This window comes from Littorina saxatilis, linkage group LG8 (assembly GCF_037325665.1).
Source record: "Littorina saxatilis isolate snail1 linkage group LG8, US_GU_Lsax_2.0, whole genome shotgun sequence".
In the NCBI taxonomy this organism is placed as follows: Eukaryota; Metazoa; Mollusca; class Gastropoda; order Littorinimorpha; family Littorinidae; genus Littorina; species Littorina saxatilis.
The window spans coordinates 73,505,133-73,522,632 of record NC_090252.1 but is presented as its reverse complement, the minus strand read 5'-3'; the positions used below and the strand labels follow the sequence as shown (position 1 = coordinate 73,522,632).

The window sequence follows — 17,500 nt, the reverse complement described above, 5'->3', positions numbered from 1 at the left end:
CAACCTGATACAAACACCCACACACATACACATAAACACACACACACACACACACACACACACCTGATACATGTATACACACATGTAGAAACACACACACACACACACACACACACACACACATGTATACCCTCAGAGTCAGGCCCCAACCTAACACACACACACACACACACACACACACACACACACACACACACATGCCATCCGGGCCCCAACAACCCACCTCACACACACACACTAACACACACACACACATGCCCTCTGTGCCCCAACCTCACACACACACACACATACCCTCTGGGCCCCAACCTCACACACACACACACACACACATACCCTCTGGGCCCCAACCTCACACACACACACACACACACATACCCTCTGGGCCCCAACCTCACACACACACACACACACACACACACACATACCCTCTGGGCCCCAACCTCACACACACACACACATGCCCTCTGGGCCCCAACCTCACACACACACACACATACCCTCTGGGTCCCAACCTCACACACACACACATACCCTTTGGGCCCCAACCTCACAGTCACACACACACATACCCTCTGGGCCCCAACCTCACACACACACATGCCCTCTGGGCCCCAACCTCACACACACACACATACCCTCTGGGCCCCAACCTCACACACACACATACCCTTTGGGCCCCAACCTCACACACACACACACACATGCCCTCTGGGCCCCAACCTCACACACACACATACCCTCTGGGCCCCAACCTCACACACACACACATACCCTCTGGGCCCCAACCTCACACACACACACATACCCTCTGGGCCCCAACCTCACACACACACACATACTCTCTGGGCCCCAACCTCACACACACACACATACCCTCTGGGCCCCAACCTCACACACACACACACACACACACAATCACATACCCTCCGGGCCCCAACCTCACACACACACACACACACATACCCTCTGGGCCCCAACCTCACACACACACACATACCCTCTGGGCCCCAACCTCACACACACACACACACACACATACCCTCTGGGCCCCAACCTCACACACACACACACACACACACATACCCTCTGGGCCCCAACCTCACACACACACATATACCCTCTGGGCCCCAACCTCACACACACACATATACCCTCTGGGCCCCAACCTCACACAAACACACATGCCCTCTGGGCCCCAACCTCACACACACACACAAGCCCTCTGGGCCCCAACCTCACACACACACACAAGCCCTCTGGGCCCCAACCTCACACACACACAAGCCCTCTGGGCCCCAACCTCACACACACACACAAGCCCTCTGGGCCCCAACCTCACACACACACAAGCCCTCTGGGCCCCAACCTCACACACACACACAAGCCCTCTGGGCCCCAACCTCACACACACACACAAGCCCTCTGGGCCCCAACCTCACACACACACACAAGCCCTCTGGGCCCCAACCTCACACACACACACACACATACCCTCTGGGCCCCAACCTCACACACACACACATACCCTCTGGGCCCCAACCTCACACACACACACACATATACCCTCTGGGCCCCAACCTCACACACACACATGCCCTCTGGGCCCCAACCTCACACACACACATACCCTCTGGGCCCCAACCTCACACACACACACATGCCCTCTGGGCCCCAACCTCACACACACACACAAGCCCTCTGGGCCCCAACCTCACACACACACATGCCCTCTGGGCCCCAACCTCACACACACATGCCCTCTGGGCCCCAACCTCACACACACACATATACCCTCTGGGCCCCAACCTCACACACACACACATACCCTCTGGGCCCCAACCTCACACACACACACATGCCCTCTGGACCCCAACCTCACACACACATGCCCTCTGGGCCCCAACCTCACACACACACACAAGCCCTCTGGGCCCCAACCTCACACACACACACATGCCCTCTGGGCCCCAACCTCACACACACATGCCCTCTGGGCCCCAACCTCACACACACACACAAGCCCTCTGGGCCCCAACCTCACACACACACACATGCCCTCTGGGCCCCAACCTCACACACACATGCCCTCTGGGCCCCAACCTCACACACACACATATACCCTCTGGGCCCCCTCACACACACACACATACCCTCTGGGCCCCAACCTCACACACACACACATGCCCTCTGGACCCCAACCTCACACACACATGCCCTCTGGGCCCCAACCTCACACACACACACAAGCCCTCTGGGCCCCAACCTCACACACACACACATGCCCTCTGGGCCCCAACCTCACACACACATGCCCTCTGGGCCCCAACCTCACACACACACACAAGCCCTCTGGGCCCCAACCTCACACACACACACATGCCCTCTGGGCCCCAACCTCACACACACATGCCCTCTGGGCCCCAACCTCACACACACACATATACCCTCTGGGCCCCAACCTCACACACACACACATACCCTCTGGGCCCCAACCTCACACACACACACATGCCCTCTGGACCCCAACCTCACACACACATGCCCTCTGGGCCCCAACCTCACACACACACACAAGCCCTCTGGGCCCCAACCTCACACACACACACATGCCCTCTGGGCCCCAACCTCACACACACATGCCCTCTGGACCCCAACCTCACACACACACACACATGCCCTCTGGACCCCAACCTCACACACACACACATGCCCTCTGGGCCCCAACCTCACACACACACACATGCCCTCTGGGCCCCAACCTCACACACACATGCCCTCTGGGCCCCAACCTCACACACACACACATGCCCTCTGGGCCCCAACCTCACACACACATGCCCTCTGGACCCCAACCTCACACACACACACATGCCCTCTGGACCCCAACCTCACACACACACACATGCCCTCTGGGCCCCAACCTCACACACACACACATGCCCTCTGGGCCCCAACCTCACACACACATGCCCTCTGGGCCCCAACCTCACACACACACACATGCCCTCTGGGCCCCAACCTCACACACACACACATGCCCTCTGGGCCCCAACCTCACACACACACACATGCCCTCTGGGCCCCAACCTCACACACACACACACACATGCCCTCTGGGCCCCAACCTCACACACACACACATGCCCTCTGGGCCCCAACCTCACACACACATGCCCTCTGGACCCCTCACACACACACACATGCCCTCTGGACCCCAACCTCACACACACACACATGCCCTCTGGGCCCCAACCTCACACACACATGCCCTCTGGGCCCCAACCTCACACACACACACATGCCCTCTGGGCCCCAACCTCACACACACACACAAGCCCTCTGGGCCCCAACCTCACACACACACACATGCCCTCTGGGCCCCAACCTCACACACACACACAAGCCCTCTGGACCCCAACCTCACACACACATGCCCTCTGGGCCCCAACCTCACACACACACAAGCCCTCTGGGCCCCAACCTCACACACACACACATACCCTCTGGGCCCCAACCTCACACACACACACATGCCCTCTGGACCCCAACCTCACACACACATGCCCTCTGGGCCCCAACCTCACACACACACACATGCCATCTGGGCCCCAACCTCACACACACACACATACTCTCTGGGCCCCAACCTCACACACACACACATGCCCTCTGGACCCCAACCTCACACACACATGCCCTCTGGGCCCCAACCTCACACACACACACATGCCATCTGGGCCCCAACCTCACACACACACACATACTCTCTGGGCCCCAACCTCACACACACACACATGCCCTCTGGACCCCAACCTCACACACACATGCCCTCTGGGCCCCAACCTCACACACACACACATGCCCTCTGGGCCCCAACCTCACACACACACACATGCCCTCTGGGCCCCAACCTCACACACACACACATACCCTCTGGGCCCCAACCTCACACACACACACATGCCCTCTGGGCCCCAACCTCACACACACACACACACATGCCCTCTGTGCCCCAACCTCACACACACACACATGCCCTCTGGGCCCCAACCTCACACACACACACACATACCCTCTGGGCCCCAACCTCACACACACACACACATGCCCTCTGGGCCCAAACCTCACACACACACACATACCCTCTGGGCCCCAACCTCACACACACACACATACCCTCTGGGCCCCAACCTCACACACACACACACACACACACATACCCTCTGGGCCCCAACCTCACACACACACACACACACATGCCCTCTGGGCCCCAACCTCACACACACACACATACCCTCTGGGCCCCAACCTCACACACACACACATACCCTCTGGGCCCCAACCTCACACACACACACACACACAATCACATACCCTCCGGGCCCCAACCTCACACACACACACACACATACCCTCTGGGCCCCAACCTCACACACACACACATACCCTCTGGGCCCCAACCTCACACACACACACACACACACACATACCCTCTGGGCCCCAACCTCACACACACACACACATACCCTCTGGGCCCCAACCTCACACACACACACATACCCTCTGGGCCCCAACCTAACACACACACACATACCCTCTGGGCCCCAACCTCACACACACACACATACCCTCTGGGCCCCAACCTCACACACACACACACACATACCCTCTGGGCCCCAACCTCACACACACACACATACCCCCTGGGCCCCAACCTCACACACACACACACACACACATCATGCCCTCCCATCCACCAAAGACCGCGATATAGTGGAAGTCTACTAGTGGTAACTGCATTACGTACGCACCCACGGAAAGTAATTCCAATAACCCCCACAGAGAGTGTTAGCTCTTTTTTTGACTATATATATATACATTTGGTCAAGCTTTAAAAACGTTTTCTTTTGAAAAAGTGAAGGCAGTCTTTGTATGCCGTATAATTATTTGTAATGCAAAATCTTATTGTGTAAATCTTTAGAAGGGATCTGAGTCTTTTTTCTCATGTGCTATAGATCTCTTTAATCCTAGAATGATACAAATGCCCACATTGAAACACTTGTTAACGCTCGAGCTGGAGAGAAAGACAGCAATAGAAGGGAGACATTTCTGGTGTAACCAATGTGGTATCATACATGTACTTTAATGTATAGGTATAGGAAGTCTGTTGCAAGTCACAACAACAAGCCAAGTACCCGCGTCCTCATGGCCCCCAGTCTGCTGAAGCCAGTAACTGTAAAGGAACTCCCAACACGACCAAAATGTAGGTCAAACAATTGAATCTCTTAATTGGCTCTCTATATATTGTGCATACACAGACTTTACGTGTTCTTCGCTTGAGTGAGTGTGAAGCCGCGCTCCGTTGATCTGACAGTATATATAGTAAGTCCAAACCCTGCCGCCCTCAACAGCAACATGCCAACAACTGAACAATGCAAAAACATCGGCACTTACCTCCGACGAATCTGGCAAATCCATGGCGAAAAGTGTCCGATGTTGAGTAGTCTACTCCACACCTCGCACTGTCACTCATAATCCAATGAAGCCGCCATGCCGGGGTTTCGGCGAAGCGTGTCGACTGAATCAATACAAACAAGCAACACACAACACAAGCCCCAGAAACGAGGTTAGCTTCGCCTGCTCGCTAGCAGACGCCAAAGAGGAAACTGACGGAAGACTGTTTCTACTCTCTGGTATTAGAAGAGTTACTGAGGCCTTGCACAGGATAAAGTGGAGAAAAAAACCCTCAAATGCCGTCACGAGTTGAGAGATAGCACTTGGCATTAACTGTGCCAGAATAAATGCTGTGAACAGATTTTATTCACTTTTGGGGGCTGATTTACTTGACAAACTGAAGTTGTGGAGTCAACTTGGGCAAAGAATCAGTACAAACGCAACTGATTATGTGTGACTTCAGTAAAGCCAGCCGCTCTGTTTGTCAACTGTATCAGTATAAGCAATTTGAACTATTTTGCGATTTTAAGTGGCGGCCGGGCTCATTTTTTGCAAAAACCCGGTCTATCCGTCCGTCTGTCTAGTATAGATCTGTAGTGTTAGGCTCTGTCCCTGAGTCTGTAGTCTGTCACGTATCACTGACTGAGTGCAGTCTCTCGTCTTACGGCCTATCTCCCCGGCTCTCTCTCTCTCCGTCTCTCTCTCTCTCTCTCTCTCTCTCTCGCATTGATAATCATACTAACTACTGCATGCTATACTTATTTTGCCCCCTTTTGTCATGTCAGTGTTTTGGATCTTATATGCAATGCGTTAATGTAACTGAGCTGCAATGTCCACACCATATTGTTTTCCCATTTTCGAAACTATAACCCATGCTTTTAACATAGAGGGGGGAATCGAGACGAGGGTCGTGGTGTATGTGCGTGTGTGTGTGTGTGTGTGTGTGTGTGTGTGTGTGTGTGTCTGTGTGTGTCTGTGTGTGTGTGTGTGTGTGTGTGTAGAGCGATTCAGACTAAACTACTGGGCCGATCTTTATGAAATTTGACATGAGAGTTCCTGGGTATGATATCCTCAGACGTTTTTTTCATTTTTTGGATAAATGTCTTTGATGACGTCATATCCGGCTTTTCGTGAAAGTTGAGGCGGCACTGTCACGCCCTCATTTTTCAACCAAATTGGTTGAAATTTTGGTCAAGTAATCTTCGACGAAGCCCGGACTTCGGTATTGCATTTCAGCTTGGTGGCTTAAACATTAATTAATGACTTTGGTCATTAAAAATCGGAAAATTGTAAAAAAAAAATATTTTTTTATAAAAACGATCCAAATTTACGTTCATCTTATTTTCCATTATGTTCTGATTCCAAAAACATATAAATATGTTATATTTGGATTAAAAACAAGCTCTGAAAATTAAAAATATAAAAATTATTCTCAATTTTTTTTTTCGAAATCAATTTAAAAAAACTTTCATCTTATTCCTTGTCGGTTCCTGATTCCAAAAACATATAGATATGATATGTTTGAATTAAAAACACGCTCAGAAAGTTAAAACGAAGAGAGCTACAGAAAAGCGTGAGCACTATCCTTCTCAGCGCAACGAATACCCCGCTCTTCTTGTCAATTCCACTGGCACTGCCTTTGCCACGGGCGGAGGAGTGACGATGCTTCGAGTATACGGTCTTGCTGCGTTGCGTTGTGTTCAGTTTCATTCTGTGAGTTCGACAGCTACTTGACTAAATGTTGTATTTTCGCCGTACGCGACTTGTTCCTTCTTACTTTCTATATTTTGTGCGTCTATCACACACACATTGACACACACACACACACACACACACACACGCACACACACACACACACACACACACAGTGACACACACACACACCGTCACACACAGTGACACACACACACACACTGCACAGGCACACACACACCGTGACACACACACACACACACACCGTCACACACACACACTCGTGACTCAGCCTTTACCCAATCTGCATAATTTGGTAAAGGTTATATAAATTAATCTATAATGTCATCTTTTATCATTTTGAGTGCACCATAATCACACAAAATCACCCATTACGTCGTTGAACTGCAGCATGTACGTGTGGGGTGTTGCAGCTAAACAAAATGATCTGCAACTGAATCGGTTGTGCAAATGCTTTTATTTAGATGTGAAAAGATGATTAGTCCATTTCAATTTAGATATCACCCTGACTCCTTCTTCCCTGAGAAAAGTTTAGGTTAACCTTCGCCGGTGTAACACGAGAAAATTACTTCCACGACATGCAGGTGAGTTCCGAGAAAAAATTTCGTGGAGGGAGTAATTTGTTCGTGCCTCGGGGAGTTCTTTTCTCGTACGAAAGGAAAAATTTCGTGTTACACCGGTCGTCGTGGGTCCGTGTGGACCCAGAAGGGTGTTTAATAGCAAATATCTCTTAAACCAGTTGGAATTTTTTAATACTGCTTTTAAGAAAGCCCCAGACACCTAAAAAGCTCTTATGTCCTAAAAGATCATTACATTTTAGCGAGAAGTAATTAAAACAAGTCGCGTAAGGCGAAATTACTACATTTAGTCAAGCTGTGGAACTCACAGAATGAAACTGAACGTAGTCCGCCGCTAGTGCAAAAGGCAGTGAAAGTGACGAGCCTGTTTGGCGCGGTAGCGATTGCGCTGTGCTTCATAGCACGCTTTACTGTACCTCTCTTCGTTTTAACTTTCTGAGCGTGTTTTTAATCCAAACATATCATATCTATATGTTTTTGGAATCAGGAACCGACAAGGAATAAGATAAAATAGTTTTTGAATCGATTTCGGAAATTTAATTTTGATCATAATTTTTATATTTTTAATTTTCAGAGCTTGTTTTTAATCCAAATATAACATATGTATATGTTTTTGGAATCAAAAAATGACGAAGAATAAGATGAAATTGTTTTTGGATCGTTTAATAAAAAAAGTAATTTTAATTACAAGTTTCCGATTTTTAATGACCAAACTCACTCATTAGTTTTTAAGCCACCAAGCGGAAATGCAATACCAAACCCCGGGCTTTGTCGAAGATTGCTTTGCCAAAATTTCAATCAATTTAATTGAAAAATGAGGGTGTGACAGTGCCGCCTCAACTTTTACAAAAAGCCGGATATGACGTCATCAAAGGTATTTATCGAACAAATGAAAAAAACGTCCGGGGATATCATACCCAGGAACTCTCATGTCAAATTTCATAAAGATCGGTCCAGTAGTTTAGTCTGAATCGCTCTACACACACACACACACACAGACAGACACACACACACACACACACACACACACACACACACACACACACACACACACCACGACCCTCGTCTCGATTCCCCCCTCTATGTTAACGTCAAATTTTGACTACATAGCCTACGGAAGACATCGTGGGGCCGTGCGGACCCATGTTTCTCAAACTGAAGGAACTGACATAAAAACTAGGGAGAGAAGTCACAAACCTTCAGGTATTGGCTCTAAACATTATTATCTACGATCTGTTTAATTTTGGAGTTAATAATCAATTCGCGTGGAGCGAAATTAATGCATAACAATGTGGGTCCACGACTGTTACGCGTGATTGTTCTGAAAAGTGACTGTTACATGATTGTACTGAAAGTCTACTATTTATTTCATCGTGATCATGTAAGCCCTCATACGTGATTGTTCTGAAAGCTTACTAATTTACATGATTGTTCTGAAACTCTACTAAAGGTAAACTTGCTTCACCCGTGAAATGTAGTCAGATATGCAACAATATGTATACCCCTGCCCAACGAAGTGTGTTTGAGTTGATCCGTCTTCTGTGTGCGCGACAGCTTCAGATGTGTGTTTGAGTTGATCCGTCTTCTGTGTGCGCGACAGCTTCAGATGTGTGTTTGAGTTGATCCGTCTTCTGTGTGCGCGACAGCTTCAGATGTGTGTTTGAGTTGATCCGTCTTCTGTGTTCGCGACAGCTTCAGATGTGTGTTTGAGTTGATCCGTCTCTCCACTCCCCCTTTTGTTAGGTGTAGGGCCGGGTGGGGGAGGTTTGTTCATATCAACTGACACTTTATCAAACCATTTGAATAATTCATATACAAAATTCTGGTGGTTGCTGTGAAATAAAAACAAGTCGCGTAAGGCGAAATTACAACATTTAGTCAAGCTGTCGAACTAACAAAATGAAACTGAACTCACTGCATTTTTACAGCAAGAGCGTATACTCGTAGCATCGTCAGTCCACCGCTCGATGCAAAGGCAGTGAAATTGACAAGAAGAGCGGGGTAGTAGTTGCGCTGAGAAGGATAGCACGCTTTTCTTTATCTCTATTCTTTTTAACTTTCTGAGCGTGATTTTAATCCAAACATATCACATCTATATGTTTTTGGAATCAGGAACCCACAAGGAATAAGATGAAATTGTTTTTAAATCGATTTCGGAAATTTTATTTTAATAATAATTTTTATATTTTTAATTTTCAGAGCTTGTGAATATAACATATTTATATGTTTTTGGAATCAGAAAATGATGACAAATAAGATAAACGTAAATTTGGATCGTTTTAAAAACAATTAATTTTTTTTACAATTTTCAGATTTATAATGACCAAAGTCATTAATTAATTGTTAAGCCACCAAGCTGAAATGCAATACCGAAGTCCGGCCTTCGGCGAAGATTGCTGGGCTAAAATTTCAATCAATTTGATTGAAAAATGAGGGTGTGACAGTGCCGCCTCAACTTTTACAAAAAGCCGGATATGACGTCATCAAAGGTATTTATCGCAAAAAAGAAAACAAGTCGCGTAAGGCGAAAATACAACATTTAGTCAAGCTGTCGAACTCACAGAATGAAACTGAACGCAATGCAATTTTTCAGCAAGACCGTATACTCGTAGCATCGTCAGTCCACCGCTCGTGGCAAAGGCAGTGAAATTGACAAGAAGAGCGGGGTAGTAGTTGCGCTGAGAAGGATAGCACGCTTTTCTTTATCTCTATTCTTTTTAACTTTCTGAGCGTGTTTTTAATCCAAACATATCACATCTATATGTTTTTGGAATCAGGAACCCACAAGGAATAAGATGAAATTGTTTTTAAATCGATTTCGGAAATTTTATTTTAATAATAATTTTTATATTTTTAATTTTCAGAGCTTGTGAATATAACATATTTATATGTTTTTGGAATCAGAAAATGATGACGAATAAGATAAACGTAAATTTGGATCGTTTTAAAAACAATTTTTTTTTTTTTACAATTTTCAGATTTTTAATGACCAAAGTCATTAATTAATTTTTAAGCCAGCAACCTGAAATGCAATACCGAAGTCAAGCCTTCGTCGAAGATTGCTGGGCCAAAATTTCAATCAATTTAATTGAAAAATGAGGGTGTGACAGTGCCGCCTCAACTTTTACAAAAAGCCGGATATGACGTCATCAAAGGTATTTATCAAAAAAAGAAAAAAACGTCCGGGGATATCATACCCAGGAGCTCTCATGTCAAATTTCATAAAGATCGGCCCAGTAGTTTAGTCTGAATCGCTCTACACACACACACACACACAGACAGACACACACACACACACACACACACACACACACACACACACACACACACACATACACCACGACCCTCGTCTCGATTCCCCCCTCTATGTTAACGTCAAATTTTGACTACATAGCCTACGGAAGACATCGTGGGGCCGTGCGGACCCATGTTTCTCAAACTGAAGAAACTTACATAACAAGTCGCGTAAGGCGAAAATACAACATTTAGTCAAGTAGCTGTCGAACTCACAGAATGAAACTGAACGCAATGCAACGCAGCAAGACCGTATACTCGTAGCATCGTCAGTCCACCGCGCACGGCAAAGGCAGTGAAATTGACAAGAAGAGCGGGGTAGTACTTGCGCTGAGAAGGATAGCACGCTTTTCTGTACCTCTCTTCGTTTTAACTTTCTGAGCGTGTTTTTAATCCAAACATATCATATCTATATGTTTTTGGAATCAGGAACCGACAAGGAATAAGATGAAGGTGTTTTTAAATTGATTTGGACAATTTAATTTAGATAATAATTTTTATATTTTTAATTTTCAGAGCTTGTTTTTAATCCAAATATAACATATTTATATATTTTTGGAATCAAAAAATAATAAAGAATAAGATGTACGTAAATTGGGATCGTTTTATAAAATAAATAATTTTTTTACAATTTTCAGATTTTTAATGACCAAACTCACTCATTAGTTTTTAAGCCACCAAGCTGAAATGCAATACCAAACCCCGGCCTTCGTCGAAGATTACTTGACCAAAATTTCAACCAATTTGGTTGAAAAATGAGAGCGTGACAGTGCCGCCTCAACTTTCACGAAAAGCCGGATATGACGTCATCAAAGACATTTATTGAAAAAATGAAAAAAACGTATGGGGATTTCATACCCAGAAACTCTCATGTCAAATTTCATAAAGATCGGTCCAGTAGTTTAGTCTGAATCGCTCTACACACACACACACACACACACACACACACACACACATACACCACGACCCTCGTTTCGATTCCCCCTCGATGTTAAAATATTTAGTCAAAACTTGACTAAATATAAAAACTAGGGAGAGAAGTCACAAACCTTCAGGTAGTGGCTCTAAACATCATTTTCTACGATCTGTTTAATTTTGGAGTTATATAAGCAAGTCGCGTGGAGCGAAATTAATACATAACAATGTGGGTCCACAAATGTTACGCGTGATTGTTCTGAAAAGTGACTATTACATGATTGTGCTGAAAGTCTACTATTTATTTCATCGTGATCATGTAAGCCCTCATACGTGATTGTTCTGAAAGCTTACTAATTTACATGATTGTTCTGAAACTCTACTAAAGGTAAACTTGCTTCACCCGTGAAATATAGTCAGATATGCAACAATATGTATACCCCTGCCCAACGAAGTGTGTTTGAGTTGATCCGTCTTCTGTGTGCGCGACAGCTTCAGATGTGTGTTTGAGTTGATCCGTCTTCTGTGTGCGCGACAGCTTCAGATGTGTGTTTGAGTTGATCCGTCTTCTGTGTGCGCGACAGCTTCAGATGTGTGTTTGAGTTGATCCGTCTCTCCACTCCCCCTTTTGTTAGGTGTAGGGCCGGGTGGGGGAGGTTTGTTCATATCAACTGACACTTTATCAAACCATTTGAATAATTCATATACAAAATTCTGGTGGTTGCTGTGAAATAAAAACAAGTCGCGTAAGGCGAAATTACAACATTTAGTCAAGCTGTCGAACTAACAGAATGAAACTGAACGCACTGCATTTTTACAGCAAGAGCGTATGTACTCGTAGCATCGTCAGTCCACCGCTCGATGCAAAGGCAGTGAAATTTACAAGAAGAGCGGGGTAGTAGTTGCGCTGAGAAGGATAGCACGCTTTTCTTTATCTCTATTCTTTTTAACTTTCTGAGCGTGCTTTTAATCCAAACATATCACATCTATATGTTTTTGGAATCAGGAACCCACAAGGAATAAGATGAAATTGTTTTTAAATCGATTTCGGAAATTTTATTTTAATAATAATTTTTATATTTTTAATTTTCAGAGCTTGTGAATATAACATATTTATATGTTTTTGGAATCAGAAAATGATGACGAATAAGATAAACGTAAATTTGGATCGTTTTAAAAACAATTAATTTTTTTTACAATTTTCAGATTTATAATGACCAAAGTCATTAATTAATTGTTAAGCCACCAAGCTGAAATGCAATACCGAAGTCCGGCCTTCGGCGAAGATTGCTGGGCTAAAATTTCAATCAATTTGATTGAAAAATGAGGGTGTGACAGTGCCGCCTCAACTTTTACAAAAAGCCGGATATGACGTCATCAAAGGTATTTATCGAAAAAAAGAAAAAAACAAGTCGCGTAAGGCGAAAATACAACATTTAGTCAAGCTGTCGAACTCACAGAATGAAACTGAACGCAATGCAATTTTTCAGCAAGACCGTATACTCGTAGCATCGTCAGTCCACCGCTCGTGGCAAAGGCAGTGAAATTGACAAGAAGAGCGGGGTAGTAGTTGCGCTGAGAAGGATAGCACGCTTTTCTTTATCTCTATTCTTTTTAACTTTCTGAGCGTGATTTTAATCCAAACATATCACATCTATATGTTTTTGGAATCAGGAACCCACAAGGAATAAGATGAAATTGTTTTTAAATCGATTTCGGAAATTTTATTTTAATAATAATTTTTATATTTTTAATTTTCAGAGCTTGTGAATATAACATATTTATATGTTTTTGGAATCAGAAAATGATGACAAATAAGATAAACGTAAATTTGGATCGTTTTAAAAACAATTAATTTTTTTTACAATTTTCAGATTTTTAATGACCAAAGTCATAAATTAATTTTTAAGCCACCAAGCTGAAATGCAATACAGAAGTCCGGCCTTCGTCGAAGATTGCTGGGCTAAAATTTCAATCAATTTGATTGAAAAATGAGGGTGTGACAGTGCCGCCTCAACTTTTACAAAAAGCCGGATATAACGTCATCAAAGGTATTTATCGAACAAATGAAAAAAACGTCCGGGGATATCATACCCAGGAGCTCTCATGTCAAATTTCATAAAGATCGGCCCAGTAGTTTAGTCTGAATCGCTCTACACACACACACACACACAGACAGACAGACACACACACACACACACACACACACACACACACACACACACACACATACACCACGACCCTCGTCTCGATTCCCCCCTCTATGTTAACGTCAAATTTTGACTACATAGCCTACGGAAGACATCGTGGGGCCGTGCGTACCCATGTTTCTCAAACTGAAGGAACTAACATAACAAGTCGCGTAAGGCGAAAATACAACATTTAGTCAAGTAGCTGTCGAACTCACAGAATGAAACTGAACGCAATGCAACGCAGCAAGACCGTATACTCGTAGCATCGTCAGTCCACCGCGCACGGCAAAGGCAGTGAAATTGACAAGAAGAGCGGGGTAGTACTTGCGCTGAGAAGGATAGCACGCTTTTCTGTACCTCTCTTCGTTTTAACTTTCTGAGCGTGTTTTTAATCCAAACATATCATATCTATATGTTTTTGGAATCAGGAACCGACAAGGAATAAGATGAAGGTGTTTTTAAATTGATTTGGACAATTTAATTTAGATAATAATTTTTATATTTTTAATTTTCAGAGCTTGTTTTTAATCCAAATATAACATATTTATATATTTTTGGAATCAAAAAATAATAAAGAATAAGATGTACGTAAATTTGGATCGTTTTATAAAAAAATTATTTTTTTTACAATTTTCAGATTTTTAATGACCAAACTCACTCATTAGTTTTTAAGCCACTAAGCTGAAATGCAATACCAAACCCCGGCCTTCGTCGAAGATTACTTGACCAAAATTTCAACCAATTTGGTTGAAAAATGAGAGCGTGACAGTGCCGCCTCAACTTTCACGAAAAGCCGGATATGACGTCATCAAAGACATTTATTGAAAAAATGAAAAAAACGTATGGGGATTTCATACCCAGAAACTCTCATGTCAAATTTCATAAAGATCGGTCCAGTAGTTTAGTCTGAATCGCTCTACACACACACACACACACACAGACAGACAGACAGACAGACACACACACACACATACACCACGACCCTCGTCCCGATTCCCCCCCTCTACGTTAAAATATTTAGTCAAAACTTGACTAAATATAAAAACTAGGGAGAGAAGTCACAAACCTTCAGGTATTGGCTCTAAACATTATTATCTACGATCTGTTTAATTTTGGAGTTAATAATCAATTCGCGTGGAGCGAAATTAATGCATAACAATGTGGGTCCACAAATGTTACGCGTGATTGTTCTGAAAAGTCTACTATTTATTTCATCGTGATCATGTAAGCCCTCATACGTGATTGTTCTGAAAGCTTACTAATTTACATGATTGTTCTGAAACTCTACTAAAGGTAAACTTGCTTCACCCGTGAAATATAGTCAGATATGCAACAATATGTATACCCCTGCCCAACGAAGTGTGTTTGAGTTGATCCGTCTTCTGTGTGCGCGACAGCTTCAGATGTGTGTTTGAGTTGATCCGTCTCTCCACTCCCCCTTTTGTTAGGTGTAGGGCCGGGTGGGGGAGGTTTGTTCATATCAACTGACACTTTATCAAACCATTTGAATAATTCATATACAAAATTCTGGTGGTTGCTGTGAAATAAAAACAAGTCGCGTAAGGCGAAATTACAACATTTAGTCAAGCTGTCGAACTAACAAAATGAAACTGAACTCACTGCATTTTTACAGCAAGAGCGTATACTCGTAGCATCGTCAGTCCACCGCTCGATGCAAAGGCAGTGAAATTGACAAGAAGAGCGGGGTAGTAGTTGCGCTGAGAAGGATAGCACGCTTTTCTTTATCTCTATTCTTTTTAACTTTCTGAGCGTGATTTTAATCCAAACATATCACATCTATATGTTTTTGGAATCAGGAACCCACAAGGAATAAGATGAAATTGTTTTTAAATCGATTTCGGAAATTTTATTTTAATAATAATTTTTATATTTTTAATTTTCAGAGCTTGTGAATATAACATATTTATATGTTTTTGGAATCAGAAAATGATGACAAATAAGATAAACGTAAATTTGGATTGTTTCAAAAGCAATTTGTTTTTTTACAATTTTCAGATTTTTAATGACCAAAGTCATTAATTAATTGTTAAGCCACCAAGCTGAAATGCAATACCGAAGTCCGGCCTTCGTCGAAGATTGCTGGGCTAAAATTTCAATCAATTTGATTGAAAAATGAGGGTGTGACAGTGCCGCCTCAACTTTTACAAAAAGCCGGATATGACGTCATCAAAGGTATTTATCGAAAAAAAGAAAAAAACAAGTCGCGTAAGGCGAAAATACAACATTTAGTCAAGCTGTCGAACTCACAGAATGAAACTGAACGCAATGCAATTTTTCAGCAAGACCGTATACTCGTAGCATCGTCAGTCCACCGCTCGTGGCAAAGGCAGTGAAATTGACAAGAAGAGCGGGGTAGTAGTTGCGCTGAGAAGGATAGCACGCTTTTCTGTACCTCTCTTCGTTTTAACTTTCTGAGCGTGTTTGTAATCCAAACATATCATATCTATATGTTTTTGGAATCAGGGACCGACAAGGAATAAGATGAAAGTGTTTTCAAATTGATTTCGAAAATTTAATTTTGATCATAATTTTTATATTTTTAGTTTTCAGAGCTTGTTTTTAATCCAAATATAACATATTTATATGTTTTTGGAATCAGAAAATGATGAAGAATAAGATGAACGTAAATTTGGATTGTTTTATAAAAAAATTATTTTTTTTACAATTTTCAGATTTTTAATGACCAAAGTCATAAATTAATTTTTAAGCCACCATGCTGAAATGCAATACCGATGTCTGGCCTTCGTCGAAGATTGCTTGGCCAAAATTTCAATCAATTTTATTGAAAAATTAGGGTGTGACAGTGCCGCCTCAACTTTTACAAAAAGCCGGATATGACGTCATCAAAGACATTTATCGAAAAAAAGAAAAAAACGTCCGGGGATACCATTCCCAGAAACTCTCATGTCGAATTTCATAAAGATCGGTCCAGTAGTTTAGTCTGAATCGCTCTACACACACACAGAGACAGACAGACACACACACACACATACACGACACCCTCGTCTCGATTCCCCCCTCTACGTTAAAACATTTAGTCAAAACTTAACTAAATGTAAAAACAAGTGTCACTGAAAACAGAGATGTGCTAAAAAATTTAGCTTTCATGTGTGTGTATGTGTGGTGTGTGTGTGCTTATGTACTCAGTGCACTGGCGTCGGAAACTGGGGGGGGGGGGGGGAGGGAGCCCAATATTTAGGATGACATAAATATTCAGAGAGAGAGCGGAGAGAGAGAGCGGAGAGAGAGAGAGAGAAAGAGAGTGAGAAAGAGAGAGAGAGAGAGAGAGAGAGAGAGAGAGAGAGAGAGAGAGAGAGAGAGAGAGAAAGA

General features: G+C 43.9%; 1 protein-coding gene across 1 annotated transcript in view; it reads right to left on the bottom strand.

Annotated features, from left to right (window-relative positions):
- LOC138974320 (thyroid hormone receptor alpha-like) overlaps window positions 1-5,658 on the bottom strand; it is a 126,354-nt gene extending 120,696 nt beyond the window's left edge. Inside the window, exon 1 of the mRNA XM_070347032.1 lies at window positions 5,458-5,658. Coding sequence (XP_070203133.1) covers window positions 5,458-5,481 — 24 coding nt within the window. The 5' untranslated portion in view covers window positions 5,482-5,658. The remainder of the gene's footprint in view (window positions 1-5,457) is intronic.
- Window positions 5,659-17,500: the final 11,842 nt, after the last annotated feature.